A 17121-nucleotide genomic window follows, 5' to 3' on the forward strand; every position below is an offset into this window, starting at 1 on the left:
AGTTTGAGTTTCCCAAATTCTAATAAACCAATAATGAGCTCAACTTTGTCAGTCACCTGCTATTATAAATGTTAATAGAGCATTAATAAAGTGCTCTTGTAGCAAACCATCAAGTCTACAGATGTGAATGTTAATAATCTGTGTTTAAATGGATGTAGGCCCTGATGCCCTGCAGCCTTTTTCCAGAAAGTAAGTCATCCAACAGTCCATCTTCATGATGAACTAAACAGCTAAAAAGATAAAAACAAGTTTGCTGCTGGAGGGGGATTTCCCACAACCTGGAAACCCAAATGTTATTCTTATTAATGCCATATAAATGATCTACAAAGCATTTTTAGATGATTAATTTAATCAATTAATGTTTATAAATATCTTATAAAGAGTGGATAATAAAAAGTGGTACCCATTAATGTATAATAGAGTTTGTGTCTCAGATAGAATAAACTTAAGTGTGACTTAAAATCACCTGCTTTTATGATAAAATATCACGAAAAATAGTGTGTTATGTTGCTGCAGAAAGTATGTAGATAATAATGTATGTATGCAGTCTTTCTGTATTAAAAAGCAGCCAACTTTGTCAAAATTAAATAAAATATGCAATAAATAATAAAACAATATAAATATATTTTTAAAATATAGCCTATTAAAATACACACACACACACACACACACACACACACACACACACACACACACGCCAGCGCACATATATATATATATATATATATGTAACACATCTTCTCAGGGAAATTATACTGTGATTAAAGAGTGCTGGTGTGTCAACGTGTGTGTTTGCGAAGAGGAAGAAAGGAAGAATAGAGACCTGCCAACAACTGTCAGGCATTTTTGTGTGGGCTGTAAAACTTTCTTTGTTCACATTCTTACCAGGTGAAGTGAGTTTTATTTTTGGAGCTATCTATCATTTCCATTGAAGCAGCTGCAACCTAAATACAAAATAACACTTGTCCCCAAAGATCTTTCAGCACTCAGAAGCATTACTGAATAACAACAAGAGTCAGACATTTGTTTTGTTTTCGAGCATAAATCTTTGGGAATTCACATGCCAAGCTCAAGCTCAAGCTCCACCCACCCGGCGCTCTTTTATACGGAAATCGAGCGTACAATCGTATATAAACTTCCTGGTTTGAGCACAGCTTACAAGTGTGACTCCACGTATTTACTGGAAGGAACTCCAGTAAATACGTAGTAAATTCATCAGAAACATTCATCCTCAAAGGTAGGCATTTCCTCTGTGTTTATTTAGCCTACGTAGTTACAGATGACGCACGTTAGCAGATTGAATCATGAGACAGCTGAAAAAACCTTTATACAACTGGTATAATATTTGTGGTACATAGTGGTGTAATTGTCACAAGAATTTTAGTGAAATATTGTATTGAATTAATCATTTATTATTAACCTTCGCGAGTAGAAAGCCAATATGACAAACCAGTACCTCAGTCCTCTCTATACCAGCGCTACCTGCAGGTAGTGAATCACAGGTGATAGTATGAAGGACTAAGTTACCTGCGCAGAGAGCAGCTGCGCGCACACGCTGTAAAGTACCACAAACAGGTTGTGATAAGGAAAAGGAAAAACTATGAAATCGGGAGATTAACGGGAGTAATTAACGATCAGGATCACAGCGAGAGAAAGGGTTCAAAAAAGGGAGACACCCGCAAACATCGGGAGTGTTGGCAGATTTATTTATGTACTGATACAGCATGACTACAGCGTATTAAGGGCATATGGAGACGTCGCAATTATGTCGTAATGTTTTGCTTTTCTCAGAACGAAAAAAAGAAAAAAATAGCATTTAACACATAATAATGCATCATCAATAGTATATTATTGTTAATATTGTCACATTCAGTCAGTGGTCATACTCTCCTCTCCTCTTTTCACCTTTTAACGTTTCCATCAGGCCAAAAGAGTATTTTTTTAATGCCAAAAATAGCGCCAAATACCCATTCATTCGGAAATCAATAGTAATTGGTTGTAATTATAATTAGAAAATGATTTTTGTGACATTCATGTGAATTTTTTTTTTTAAAAAGAAACAGGAAATCCGTCTTTTATTTTAATTGTTGATCAATGTCTATGATGTACAGTATTGTCATTCTTGATCACGGCAGAATTACGTCTTTATATGTCCTTGTTAATTGTTGCACAGGTGCAAAGATGAACCACTGTGGTCTGCTAACTGCCAAGAAGGAACCAGGTACAGAGCTGTTAGAAAACACCAACACAGAAATATATGATTTGCAACAAAACCTTTTTTTGTACTCATGTAAGCTTCAAATGTTGGCTGTAAAGGCTTTCAGATACATAATGGTTTCCTGCACAAACTGAAGCATTTTAACTATCAGCTTGGATAACAAGAAAGTACAACTGTTGTGTAGCTAAAAATGTAACAATTCAGTACAGAAAAAAACCTTAATTACAATCAGAAATCATATCTTCACCCACAGAAAAGACAACAGTTGTCACACAGTGTTTGTGTTGTTTCTCTCTGTTTCTCATCAGTTCCTCTGAAGAGCATTGAAGTGGAGCTGGAGGTGAGGGACCATGTGGCTACAGTGGTCTCCACTCTGCTCTACGAGAACAAGGAGGACAAACCACTGGAGGCTGTTTTTGTCTTCCCTCTGCCTGGAGATGCTGCTGTCTGTCATTTCAGTGCTAAGATTGGACAAACACAGATTGTAGCTGAGGTGAAGGAGAAACAGAAGGTGAGCTGGACAGTAAAGACATACTCACTATAATGAATCTGAAAAGACAGTAAGCACACCAACCATTACTCACATGTGTCATCTGTACTGCAGGCTCATGAGGAGTATGATGATGCATTGAGCTCCGGTCAGCAGGCCTTCCTATTGGAAGAGAGTGATCAGAGCCCGGATATATTCTCTCTGAGTGTGGGCAGTCTGCCTCCAGGAGAGAGCGCCTCCATCAGACTGGAGTACGTCACTGAGCTGGCTGTGCAGGCTGATGACGGGCTGAGGTTTTGTCTGCCTGCTGTGCTCAACCCTCGCTACCAACCTCAGGGTAGGAAAACCAGCCAACACTTTCTGTTTAGTGCACACCACACCTGACAAAAAGAGTCTTACTGCGACAGTGATGCACCTGGTGCCAAGTGCACCCACATACAATGGGGGAAGCCAAAACCTGTTGTGCATCGATAGAGTACATCACCTCAAAACTCCTTTTATGTCTTCCAACCTCTGCCAACTGTGGTGACGAGTAGATCCCAAACAATCTGTGAATTTGAGGCTGAAATCAATATTGACATTTGAGAAACGCTCTTATTCTTTTTTTATACAAACACCTACAGGGGGCTGTGGAGTTGTCTTATAAACAAACAAAAGTTATGTTAATATTCAGTGTGTCTTACTAAAATACACTGTGTGTATCCTTCACAAACGTGTTTGTTAATTTACTTCCTTGTAAAACATTTGTAAAGCCAATATGTTGAATCCTGCATCATAGATCCATGTTTACTGGTGAGCAGTGTTCTTCTTCACTGCCTTTGCAAGCGTATTGAAATACTTATTTGCTGTTAGCACCAACAACAGTTGATCTAAAAAATAGCATGAAACAGTCAACAAGAATATGCATTGTTTTGCTGTGTCCTACCGTGCTTGTTTCCTTATGTGTGTATATGATACAAAAATGGTGACTTAGTTGTAAAAACATTGCTTCATAGCACTACTATTGGTCAAAAACCCCACAGTATACCTTTAACAAACATTTTGTGCAATTATTTTTCAAATTTGAAAGGGTTAGGGTTAAACAAAGCAAGATATTCCTTGATTTTCTTGCCTTTTGACAGAGCCAGTTTAGCTGTTTTCCCCTATTTCCAGTGTTTATGCTAAGCTAAGCTAACAACAAATTTACCGTACAGACAGCGAATAATTTCACAAAATATCAATCTATTCCTTTAAAGTCACCACACAAAACTTTGCATCTCCTGTATTTAAATCCTGTAGAAACAGAAAATGGGATGACATGGTTTAACAAACAGTGAAACTAAGTATTGGAGCCACTCGCTCACCTTCACCAGTTAGCGAACAGTTAGCGCTGCATAATCAGAAGTCCCATTCGAAGCTGGCGCACTGCAAGCATTTTGACCAGTGTTGATATCTATCACAGTGAGGACAACTTTGGAGTTACGGAAAGGTCAAAGGCCAATGTTTCAATAAAGGAAGTTCAAATGAACCTGCAAGGATTAGAAAACTAATCATACTTGACATCTCACTTGTTAAACAGCATTAAACTGTGTTCAGACTGACAGCATGATTGTTCTCCTCACTGGCGGCCAAGTGTGGGAGGTGTTTTGTTTTCTGTCTTACCACCCTAACAAGGTAGTGTTGAGTCAAATTCAGTTTTACAGTCAATTTGTTTTTCATCTTGCCCTTTGTCTTTGGTTTGTCATTCGCCCTTGAGCTGCCCTCCCAGCCCTGGCTCCAGGAGTGGATTCAAGAGACTGAAATGAGCTTTTCCCTTGTTGGGTGGCTAACACTAGTCCCCATAGAGAGGGTGAGGAGCTCAGACATCTGGAAAGACTGCAGTTTGAATTCAGTGTTTGAGTTAGTTCAGGCATGCGATCAGGATACCCCACTTGCGCACTTGCAATTGGGAGGAAACCCATGGTGTAGACACAGAGTATGCTGGACTATGTAACCCATCTAATCTGAGAATGCCTCAGGACCCTTCAAGAGGGAATGATGATCACAGGGTGCTTGGGCTTCTTTGCTTAACTTTCCACCACTGTGTCACTGTGTTTTGAGAACTGTAGGTCACAATGGCTGCTGATAAGCAGCAGAAAAGTGATGAGTATTCCTTCAGAGTATCTAGTAGTTTTTTTAGTAGTATATTTTTACTTAAAGCAGAATATTTAGGTTGAGGATTTGTTTCCCCTATTTTCCTGGTCAGCCAGAACCTCATCTGGACTGAAGGTTTTCAGCTACATAAGTGGTTTTAGTGTCTTTGATCACAACATTTTAAACCTGTTTCATGTTGTTCACAGGTAGTGAAGGTGGCAGCGTCCAGGTGACATCTGTTCCAGCCTCTCTGGTGCCCTACAGTCTGTCTTTCTCTGCCCGGGTGTCTTCTCCTCGTCCAATCTCTAAAGTAGAGTCCAAGTGTTCCCTGGACCCTCTCCAGTACCTCAACACAGAGCAAACTCAGGCCACGGTATGTAGAGTGCTAATGTGTCTGTTGTGTGTGATTGTTCCTCATTACTGAGAACAAGACATCTCTCTATTTATGTTTATGAGTGTGTTTTGTGAACTGCAGGTCAAGTTGGCTGCAGGACACAAGTTTGACAGGGATGTTGAACTGTTGATTTATTACAAAGACGCCCACCAGCCCACTGCTGTGGTGGAGGCAGGACAGGCCTCTGCCAAGCCTGGTGAGTGACAATTAGAGAAGTTGTTACTCTGTAAATAAAAAGTTAATTATCTTCATCCTCAAACTGATGAGTTACATGTGTTTTAATAAATGATAAAAAGCAGATTTCTGGTCATTTTTGTGTCTCTTTCCTGTGTTTCAGGCACTCTGATGGGTGATCCAGTGGTGATGCTGAGCCTGTACCCTGAGTTCCCCCAGGCTGTGATGTCTTCAGTCGCCTCATGTGGAGAGTTTGTGTTCTTGATTGATCGATCTGGAAGTATGGATTGTCCTATGGATAACAGCAACCAGCAAGAGACTCGCATTGGCAGTGCCAGGGTATTCATTATGTGTTAACTCTGTCATAAAATCATTCATAGTGTTCCTCTCACAAAGTGGCCTTCACTATCTTTTCTCTCTTCCTCCAAGGATACTCTACTGCTCCTGCTGAAGAGTTTACCAATGGGCTGCTACTTCAACATCTACAGTTTCGGGTCCAGTTATCAACACATCTTCCTGTAAATCACTTCCTCATTTGACTCAGTCCACAAAAATGTGTTTCAGTCTTTGATATCACTGTTTGCACATGTGTGTCTGTATGTCAGTGCTGTCAGCAGACAGATCTTTGATATTGGGTGATTCTGCAAAACCCCAAATTATGTTTAATCTCAAATTTTTTAACATTCACTCCCAACAGGGTCCAGAGTCGCTAGCCAGATTCTTCTCTTCTGTAGTTCCCCAGTGGTGGAACGAGTTACCAAACTCCATTCAATCCGCAGAGTCCCTCTCGATCTTTAAGAAAAAGCTGAAGAACCAGCTCTTTCACAAACACAAAATGTCATTATCCGCTTCTATGCACTTTATTGCCTCAATGCACTGCTTGTTGGCACCTACATCCTTGGCACCTGAACTTAGCTTCATGACACTTACTCATGTTGTTCTCTCCTGAATAGATCCTCGCTTGTATTGTATTAACTCTCATGTGTACGTTGCTTTGGATAAAATTGTCCTCCAAATGAAATTGTAACATTGTAACATTCCAAAATCAATTGTTCTTACAAAATGTGGTCATGGCAGCAACAATACAGTTAAGACATGAGGAAGTTTAGGGAAAGATTGCAGTTATGCTATAAAAAAGACATGATATGAATTTCAAATTGAATTGTGGAAGTTGGTAGCGCTACACAACTATCTTACCTCCCCCATCTGTGTGTTTCTGATGGCAGTAAGAGTGTGGAGTACAGTGAGAAGACTATGGAAGAAGCTCTGAAGAAAGTTGAGGAGATGGACGCTGATCTGGGAGGAACAGAGATCCTGGAGCCCCTCAAACATATTTACAGCCAGCCCTGCATTCCCAGTCAACCAAGACAAGTAACACACACACACACACACACACACACACACACACACACACACACACACACACATTATGCAAAAACTTAATGGTCATTTTTGTTACACAACTATGACCCTCTGATAGTTTGGTGTTTTTTTTTTCTGATCTTCGTCAGCAATTTGCTTTTCTTGTCTCCTTGGTATTTATGTTTCTAGCCCAGCAACAACGTAATGTATCAATTAAAACAATAAGGATTTAATGAATTAAATGGTCTTAATCCAGGCAGAAACTTCACCAGTGAGACTAAATAGAGGTTGAACCGAAGAAGCATTTTACGGCCTTCCATTGGTTGATTCTGCTGCCAATAAAACGTGCCTGCACTCCTCTTTTTTTTTTCCTGTGTGCCCTCGTTCATCTCTCTTGTTCAGAGCCCTGAAGCCCCACCCCTCTGTGATGTGACAGTGATTATATCAAACAGCCCCTGCTGCACTCAGACACAGAGCAAAGTTTATTAATGTTAAACATGTTACATGTCCAAATTGCACCCAAAGAGCATCTGACTCCACAGTAAATCAACTGTTGAGTGTTTGATGGTTGTTTATTTGTTCTTTAGAACATAACTGCCGTGAAACAATCAGAAAATAATTATATAATGTATTTCTGTCATTCAAAGGATTTCTCTCTCTCAGAGAAAGCTTTCCACCGCTGTCTCTCCAGTCTCGCCGTCTCTCTCTCTTTTTCTCTTTTGTTTTTTAAGTTGAGTTGGGAAACCCATGACAAAGCCTAACATTTAAAGTTATTTAATGAAGAGAGATGTTTTCCTCCCCTCTCTCTCATGGCAGGGTTGCACAGCTCTGCTCATGACATGTAGTAGCAGAGCCCCAAAGCCCTGCCCCACTGCTGCAGAGCAGAGCGACTTGCTGTTTGCTTGTTTATTCCAAGTTTATTAATATTAAACGTGTCACATATCCAATTTGGACCAAATTTCGACAGTGCACTCCCTTGTATCCCCAGCAATACACCTGCCAAGTGTGAAGCAGATTGGATGAACGGTTCTCAAGATATACAAAGGACAAACATACATACAGACAGACAGAGATTCCTTGCTTTATATGGAGAGATAAAGAGATAATGCTAAAAAAATGTAAACAGACAATTAATTTAACATGCTCCTACTAGTACCCATTCATCCATCCATTTTCCATTGCTTCTCTGGGTCTCAGTGGCCTGGATCATGTGCTTGGAAACAAGTCTTGCACTGTAACCCAAATGTTTTCCTGTTCACTGTTCTTTTGCCATCAAAATAAAGCCCTTACAATGTCCCAATCACCTTTTTACCCCGGATCCACAATAAAGTCTTTAATTAGTAATATCTGCCACTCAGTCTGATTCGTGTTTTAAATTTAATTTTTGTTTACTTATTCCCACATAATACAGCATACAGTGCATATTTAACCATCAGTAAGTCTAAATTGTTAAGTCTACATTGAAGTGAGTAAGTTGGGACATGTGACAGCTGAATAGCTCTGCATTAAGAGATTAAACTTACATCACAGCTCTTCCCTGTGTATAGTCTGGTGTAGTTTGTACAGTTTCCTGATGATGTCTGTGGACAGAGAAATGTTAGTGTGGATCTGTTGTGGCAAGAAGGTTTGGACAGGATTTGGAAAGCTACAAATGTGATACATCTGGAAAATGTTGCTGAATCAGATGCGACAGTTTGTTTTCAGCTGTGTTCATTTCACTCACTGACGCTTGCTGACATTTTTTATTAAAACTGCTGCTTGTTTCTGTTGTTTACTCGCTGAAAACTCACTGGTTCCATGAAGTTCCATGAAGTGTTTGACTGCTGGTGTAGCCAGAGCAAACAAGTAAAGAATAGGAAATAAATGAGGGATAACATATCCTATACAATCTATAAACAATTGCTTGATTGATCTACTCAATAGTTCCTAATTTTATGTTCTTTCCAAGTACAATGTTGAACAAACCAGTTTATTAGAGGCTCATACATGACACACCTTATCTGTTCTATATACATCACTGTTATATCTAATTGTGTTACTGAAACAGCAACCTGACACTGCTCTCAATATTTTGTGGATGACTCATAGCACATGTCGCATTTTTCATAGTGTGATGTTATGTAACTAACAGTGATATGTAAACACTCCGTCCCAGCTGTTTGTCTTTACTGACGGCGAGGTGGAGAACACCAAAGAAGTTATAAATCTGGTGAGGGACAACTCAGGCTCCCACAGGTGAAAGCACAATAACACAAAATACAAAAATACAACAATCACCCACACAATTCACAGAATATGACCAATGTCTGAATTCTGTGTGTTAAAAACAAAACTACTTCATTGCAGGTGTTTCTCTTTTGGGATCGGGGAAGGAGCCAGCTCTGCTCTTATCAATGGGTTGGCCAAGGAAGGAGGAGGTCACGCTCAGTTCATCACAGGAACTGACAGGATGCAACCAAAAGTAAGACATGACCATTTATTATTTAAAAAATTGTATCTAGACAAAAGACATAATTAAAAATAAATAATGAATAAACATTTTTTATTCATCAGGTGATGCAGTCGCTGCGATTTGCTCTGCAGCCAGCAGTGGTGGACATCTCAGTCACATGGGATTTACCAAAGGCAGTGTCTGTCACTGTCCTCTCTCCACCCATCACAACAATTTTCCAGGGTCAAAGGTCACTGGTTTATGCTCAGCTCACTGGACAGGTAGGAGCAGCACCATGTCATAGTGAAATACCTCTCTGGTCTGATTTTTCAGCTTTGAAAAATGTAAATAACAGTGTTATAGTGCCAAAAAAGTGTTTGCATGAACTATATAGCATCTTCTGTGTCCACATTTAAGTGATTGAAGTTTTCATCAGGTATGTAATTAAGATAAGAAGATTGGTTTCTATCACTGTAATGCTCTTTCAGAGTCCAGAGGCAGCAGAGGGCTGTGTGACGGTGAAGTACAGCCTGACAGGTCATCCATCCCAGAACCAGCTCCGCTTCAGTCTCAAACCTGCAGAGGACACTGGGTAAAACAGGGTTTGGTCATACAGCATAGGCTTTTATGTGAAATATGGTATTTACTGCAGTACAACGTAACTAAAATAAAGTGACATAGTACAGTAAAATAACATAAATATTTACACTTATAAATACAGTAAGAACTCAAAATACCAATGAAGATTCAGTTGTAGCCTTCTATTGAGATAAATTTATAAGTACATTTACATTTATATTTAACTGTGAGAGACACACACACATACACAGACTCGGTGTGTGTGTGTGTGTGTTACCTCTGCCAACATGTCGTTGGGTATTAAGAAAAAAAAATCTGAGAGGTCACTGAGAAACAGTAGTGGATTTTTGTAGCATTAATGTTTTTTTACTTTGCATCTAATTTCCATTATTGAAAAGTTGTTAAATATCCTGACTGGACATAGATCACTGTTTTGCATTCATACAAATAAAAAGTTAACTCCTCGGTCTTGTCTGCAGACTAACAGTCCACAGGTTGGGTGCTCGGACTCTGATTCGCTCCCTTGAGATGGATATTGGGAATGAAGTAGAGCAAGATGAAGGAGTGAAGCAGAAGGTGGTGGAGCTCAGTGTCCAATCAGGAGTGAGCAGCTCCTTCACCGCCTTCATTGCTGTCAATAAAGATGACAGCGAGGCGATTCAAGGGCCTCTGTTGCGAAGAAATGTTCCAGCACCCAGTGAGTGTTTCCAAGAACATTACTTATTCCCAGCTCAGTATGGCAAACCTTATGTGTGATGCAACTGGATAGTATGGCTAAAAACACACCTTGATATTTTTGAGCACTGGTTTATTTGATCAGATGAAATCTACATTTTCTATGGTAAAACTATGCGTGAAGAATCATAATGTTTTTGTTAAGAATATCAACAAGACTAAGAGTCTACCAGCCATGCAAGCTGAGGCTGATGGATACGATTAGTTTTACAGGTATTTGGTCATAAATAAACATATAATACAAATTGAAAATTAGACCTGATGATAGCACTAGATATTGAATGTCCATGTATTGTGGGAATGAGGGAACAATTCTACAAATATTTGAGAGGAAAACAACAAAAACTTCACAGAGGCACTGCATGGTCTGATCAATGACTTGTGCATTGATTTCAAGTCTTAACCATTTCTAATCCAATGGCATTTATTAAATGCTGCATTGTCTAAATAATTGTTCTGATTAGGAAAATCAATGTGTAAAGATATTCTAGATAAATCATACACACATACAGTATGTCTATGTTTACAGTATAATGTCTATTATTACATATATTGCCACACTGCTGGGATTGAGCCATGGTTTTAAAAATGCATTTGCATGTGTGGCTGGGGACCTTTCTTGCATTTCTCTCTCTCTCATTTCCTGTCTCTACTTGTGCTGTCTAATAAAAGCATAAAATGCTCCAAAAAGAAATTTAAAAAAGCATAAGCATGACATTGGCCTGGTTGGGTCTTGTGCTTATTCAATATGATGTAATACACTTATTTGCATTCTTGCCAAAAGCTCGATTAAAAGATCAATACGACTCTTCATTCAACAGAGTAGCACATAACCCCTGTAAAACCATAATTTGCTGTTTTTACTCTTGAATTTTTGTATAGATGAAAAAAATGAAATATAGTGTGTTAATTAGTGAATTTTTGAAGATCAGTAGGCAAATTTTGTTACTTGCAGACACAGCCAGGCTAGCGGTTTCCAGTCTAAAGCTAAACTAACTGGCTGCTTACTGTAGCATTCTGAAAAAACAGATATAAGAATAAAACTGATCTTCTCATATAACTAGCTTCTAGAAAGCAAATAAGCACATTTCCCAAAATGTCAAATTAATCCTTTGAGTACAAGTACTTCTATGAGACAAGGCAATTAAGTCAAGTCTCAGCAAGCAGTGGTGCTCACAAATGGATCTGCATTGAATTTGTGAAAAACTGTAAGTTTTATATGAAGGAATTTATTGGTTTATTGTTTGATATTTATGCCCTAGCTAATGACCTTCATTTAATATCCTACTCTCTTTTTATCTTAGGGATGATGTTTGCCTCCTACTGTACGATGTCATGTGCTTCTTCAGACATTTGTGAGTAAAAAGTTGAAAGCGCTTTGAACACACACCAGCGTATTTCTACATCCACTGAACACAAAATACAACGAGGGCACTTGTTGCTTTATGTTCGGCCATTCGACTAGTCTGTGCTACTGTAATATCTATGGAAGCCCATTTTTGCCATTTGCAAAAAAGAAACTAAGTTTTGTTTGCATTATTCATTTTTTTTCTCATTATTATGACTCAGTATCTCATAAATGTGAGATAAAAAATCCTAAGTATACAATAGCATCTCATAATTTTGACTTAGCATTTATTGACACTATTGATTTGAAGCCTAATGCTAGTTAGCATTAAGGTCCTGAAGCTTATAGCACTTGAAAACTAATCACAGCTGACAAAAGCTGGGCTGCAGCTTTGAAATCTTTTTCTACTGAAACACAATTCAGAGTTAGCCCTGACAGATGAATTAGCATTTGCAGACAACAGATTTTCCTGAATAGAGATTGTTTTGCAACCATTTCTGTCAGTATTGTATGGATTCCATTTTTACTTATTGTTGACAGCTGTTTGCAAGCCAAATCGCCCCTCGGGGACATTAAAGCTTTCCTCTACGCTACTCTACTCCACTAGTCCTATGCTGTTAAAGAAAACTGCAACACTAGTTCTGTTTGTACGAAAAAGTCTTGAACATTTGTTCCAAGCACTCCACTACAAATAGAAGAAATCTGGATCTTCTCTCACAGTATTTTTGTATGCATTCGGAAGTGCGACTACCCCACACCATTGTGGCAGCAGCATTGACATTCAATACAATGACCAGCAGCGTACAATGTGGTGTCTACATGTATATATCTATGCTAAAAAACTAATGACATTCCCAAGGTGCAGTGCTTTATACATACAATAGTAATAGTTGAGTGGGTTTTGAGGGGGTCTATTCCAGAAATAGTTATTAATTAAGTAACTCATATTTGGGGTGCTGTTGAGTACAATTGTGAGTTGTGTTGCAGGGTGCACAGGTGACACAAACCAGGGTCAGATACAGAACAGCTCAGGGCAACAAAATCCAGCATTAGTTCAGTGCACTGCACCATTTATTGCACAATAACATTAAAGACACTGATCATTTCAATTAGTTTTAAATATTTTTAGTATATTTTTGCTATTGTAACAGTGCATTTCTTTTTGAGAAAACAGGTTATGCTGATGATAGTTGTGAAGCAGAGGCATATTGTCTGGAAGAGTGCTGTGACGAAGGTGACGAAGGTGATGAAAGTGACAAAAGTGAGAAAGGTTTTTTTTTTTTTCAGTGGTGCACAAACTTTATAGACTAGACAAAATGTTCAGATGTTTTAGTGTAAACAGAACCCTCCAGAATTTATCAGCAGGCTCTGTAAAAATAAGCTTCAGTAAAGATTTAAAAACATCCCATTTCGATTAGATTTGACTACTTTCCTGCGGACATTGATCTCTAAAACTGCTTTTGCTCATCATCATCAAGGGTCTATTATCTCTGGAGGGCACAGACATTTATTTTGTCTGTGCTACTGTTTAAATACATGAACAATAATATCTCAAAATCTCTACAAAACTGTCACATATAGCTGTCAGTCCACAGATCTCCTGTGTCAAACAGGATGAATAACTCAACTCCACTTTTCTCAACTTGACAACATGTGAGAAAGACATTATGCTTTTATACACAGTAGTTACTACAACTAAGCTGCATTACTTAAACTTATATTCTACCCAAAATATTTTATCTTGAGAATTATCCTTTGCATAAATGCTTAAATGATGCACATATAAGAGTTAGGCATGTGCTGGTGGTCACACACAAAACTGTTTTCTCCAAAACAAATTGTTGCTAAGTCCACAATGATGCATGTAATCTGGTCCAAGTAATGCATGTAAGAATTGTCTTTTATATCAAAGGCTATATTTGTTACAGCCATCTGAATTAAAAAACTTAAATTAAGAAAAAACCCCTTGATGTGAATATTAAGTGCTTTAAATTTAACCATCTACATTCTGAATCACCTTTTTCACCTTGTGATAAAATCTAGACTGGAGCTGGATCACTGTATTGCTGCTTATAGCGATAATCTTAAGTGTATTTGTACAACTCAGTTATGTATTTTACCAGTCAAGCCAGCATGATATTTTATTCAATGCACAAATTAGAAAAGTAGAAACCAAACACAAATATGTCTTAACTTTGATGACCCTCTACTTTTCCTCTTGTGCCATCAGCAGGTCAAAGTTTGCCAGTTAAACATCTGTTGTTTGTTTTTTATCAAAATAATGCAGCAATCATTGGATTTCCAAGAACAGACGTTCATGGTCCCCAAAGGATGAATTCTAATGACTTTGATTTTGTTTTCAGCTCTGTCGTGCTCAGGCCCCTTTGATAACAGTTTTGAAGCCGCCATGCCCAAGCAGCCTCGCAGAGACCCTTTGCTGCAGTTGGTGTCCCTCCAGAAGGCGTCTGGTTGCTGGTTGCTTGAACCAGCTCTGGCTGCTGCACTGGGAAAGACCAGCGAGGAGGTGGAAAACCCCAAACCGTCAGTGGTGAGTCATTGAAGAAAATAATAAAGGAACTTACTCTAAAACAGATTTAATGAATCACTTTATATAAAAAAAAATGTTAAACACACCATTAAAAAAAACTTAAAAAGAGAGACCAAAACAAAAATCAGGGCTATACAGTATGTATAATAATAAAAAGACATGCTGAGATATATTGTTCCATAAAAACAATCAATAGAAATTAGTCCAGAAGAAATACAACCAGATTGAGAGATTGTGATGGTGCCCTCTTGTGGTGTTTTTAAACCACCTGTTAATGAAAGGTGTTGACCATATCTGAGAGTAAATCACATGTACTGTACATATTTGAGTGTGCTCTTATTTTATTTAATTTATAATATTGTTACCGCTGTTTTAAGAACTGTGCAGTCACATTTTCCTTTGAAATGCTTTGCTGTCTTTGTTTTCCTTGATTTTGTTTCTTTCTGTTGTCTTTTATTCTATCATTTGCTGATAAAGGTGAACAAGGAAGTGTGGGCCACCATTCTGGCTCTGATCTGGCTTCATGGTTTCAAGTCAGATGTTCAGGATGAATGGGAGCTTCTGGCTATGAAGGCTGCATCATGGCTCTGTGCTCAGAAAGGTAATCACCATAATAATAAGTGCTGATCTGATGTTTTTAAATGTGTGTACTGGTTATAATCAGCTGCTACATTCAGTCTAATGATGGCTTCTTCTGTGTTTTTTTCTCAGCACCATGTGTGACAGAGTGTGTGGAAGCTGGAAATGCACTGCTGGGTTGCAAGGTGCAGAAAGATTCACTGGGGATTTGAGGTTTTTGTTAAACTGGCTTTTCCTTCCAGATTGGTACATAGGAGCAGATTTACTCCATCCTGCATTTACTTCATCAACATTGAATGTTACTACTTTGCACTTTCTACTTTTATGATATCTTGTGCCTTAGTATATTTGCACTGTGCTTCATCCATCCAGGATCAGCCATGTAACAAGACATTAGTGTTTTTCTGTGTCAGTGCTTTAATGTTGCTTTGTATCAGAAATGGTTTCTTGTTCCAGAAAATTAAAGTTGAATCTTTGGACCTGAATCTTCTTTGTGCATTTAAGCTCAAAGAAGACAACAACACATTTCTCCATGCAGCGTCCCATAAAACTGTGAGAAATCATTGTTGGCACATACATAAGGGATACATGCACTTTACTGGATACTGAATGTACTGAATGTACTCTACACTAAGTCTCATAGATTTATTACAGTGCATTTCTGTTGAAACCAGACCTCAGCCTTTCAGCATGAAGTTGTTGTATACACCTGATCCTGTTGGTCTAATGAGAAGATCTTTGCATTAGACCGGTAGGATCAGCTGCATACAACAAAGACAGAAAGAAAAGATAAATCAAAACAGAAAAGAGATTGAAATAATATTAAAATATATTTAAAAAATAATGAAAAAGTTCTGTACACACACGCAAAAGGTTTGACTGGTGCTCTTTTAATTATGTGAAAGCTGTGAAGCTGATGCACACTGCAACTGTTTAACATTTCTTACAATTCTACCCACAGGGGGCGCTACTGTAATATTATAACATTATATTTCTACTATTGTTGTCTTTAATAAAATGAAACTTGGTACACAAGTTCTCCATAAGAAAGTGCACGACATATTGAAGCATGGCACCAATAACTCCACCTTGTATCCATTAATGAAACACCACCATACTACTTATTAACTGCCACAGTGGAGGTCAATGGTAGAGAGGAATAAGATATAGCCTATCAGGCCCTGAATACACATATAATAGCTGTTAGTACTGTAGGATGCGTTTATTTTTGTTTTTTGTTGACAATAAGAAAAATAGAAAATAGAGAATATCACCAGACTTATCCTTTAAAAGTGTGATTAGATTATGTCAGATAACTGTATTATTCATCAGAGGGGAAACTAGTTTGGTCACCCATTCACAGTGACAAATAAGAGTCAGGTCAGACAGCAGATGTCATATGAAAAACATACAGTGCAACATACTACCACTATAGTAGTAACGCTAACACACAAACTCAATAATAAATATTAAATCAAGAAAAAACTAAATAAAAACAATGTATTTAATCAAAGGTTGAACATAAGTGACGCACCTGAAAAGTGGACCAAGGAAAAAGGCAATTAGTCATACCCATTTATTTGTTTTGTAATCTTGTTTGTTTGGTAATGATGAACTTTTCTGGACAAACAGTGAGTGTGCTCATCATCTCCACTTCACTGGAAAAAACAAGTTTTAATGACTTATGGAAAGATCAATAATAAATAAATCAATTCTATACAAACTTCTATTATCACAGTTACAGTACATATATGTCATTGAATCTAATATTACACTCAAACGAGCAGTTTGAGTGTAATATTTTGCAGTTTGCAGTTCCTTCTCTTTTTGCAAGAATAGATGTAAGCAATCTATAGTCATTTTGTACAATAGGCCTCCCCCTCTTTACACTTTTTATGTATAACACTTATCAGTTATTCTCACCGGTAGCTCCCCAGATTCAAACACATCAGCAAGTGCTCTTACTAGTAATGAGGTCATTTGATCTGAGAAAGCCTTATAAAATTCATTGATATATCCGTCTGAACCAGGGCTTTTGTCGCTTTTTTGAAAATCTCATTGCAAACTCCATTATTGTCTTGTCTACATTTATTGTATTGTTTATTGTAACGCCTCCTTTGTAGACACACAGAAGGAGCACTTGCTGCTGCT

General features: G+C 38.1%; 1 protein-coding gene and 1 long non-coding RNA gene across 4 annotated transcripts; one reads left to right on the forward strand and one right to left on the reverse strand.

Moving 5' to 3' along the window:
- Window positions 1-1581: 1581 nt before the first annotated feature.
- LOC121898501 (von Willebrand factor A domain-containing protein 5A-like) lies at window positions 1582-16175 on the forward strand. 2 transcript variants are annotated; one of them, XM_042413643.1, is made up of 18 exons: window positions 1582-2221; window positions 2527-2729; window positions 2823-3045; window positions 5027-5193; window positions 5296-5410; window positions 5552-5727; window positions 5818-5906; window positions 6615-6759; window positions 8906-8985; window positions 9097-9211; window positions 9304-9525; window positions 9670-9773; window positions 10240-10457; window positions 11800-11850; window positions 13018-13104; window positions 14207-14391; window positions 14869-14992; window positions 15103-16175. In XM_042413643.1, the coding sequence occupies exons 1-18, from the start codon at window positions 2095-2097 to the stop codon at window positions 15180-15182; spliced, it is 2511 nt and encodes an 836-aa protein (XP_042269577.1). In that variant the 5' UTR covers window positions 1582-2094; the 3' UTR covers window positions 15183-16175. The 2 variants fall into 2 exon arrangements, with proteins under 2 accessions (XP_042269577.1, XP_042269578.1); XM_042413644.1 differs by having other exon boundaries at window positions 1586-2221; window positions 9304-9462; window positions 15103-16174.
- On the reverse strand, window positions 3055-4523 carry LOC121898505. Of its 2 annotated transcripts, none has more exons than XR_006096484.1 (3): window positions 4256-4523; window positions 4052-4140; window positions 3055-3256 (listed from the first exon to the last, which is right to left on the reverse strand). It is a non-coding gene; the product is annotated as an uncharacterized LOC121898505 (long non-coding RNA). The 2 variants fall into 2 exon arrangements; XR_006096483.1 differs by having other exon boundaries at window positions 4244-4523.
- Window positions 16176-17121: the final 946 nt, after the last annotated feature.

Source organism: Thunnus maccoyii, chromosome 6, assembly GCF_910596095.1.
Source record: "Thunnus maccoyii chromosome 6, fThuMac1.1, whole genome shotgun sequence".
Classification (NCBI taxonomy): domain Eukaryota; kingdom Metazoa; phylum Chordata; class Actinopteri; order Scombriformes; family Scombridae; genus Thunnus; species Thunnus maccoyii.

Bases quoted from the DNA above. Each gene is read 5' to 3' on its own strand.
- LOC121898501 (XM_042413643.1), top strand. From the start codon at position 2,095: ATGTCTATGATGTACAGTATTGTCATTCTTGATCACGGCAGAATTACG. The intron at 9,774-10,239 runs GTAAAACAGGGT...TCTTGTCTGCAG, and splicing joins AAACCTGCAGAGGACACTGG to ACTAACAGTCCACAGGTTGG. The intron at 10,458-11,799 runs GTGAGTGTTTCC...TTTTTATCTTAG, and splicing joins AAGAAATGTTCCAGCACCCA to GGATGATGTTTGCCTCCTAC.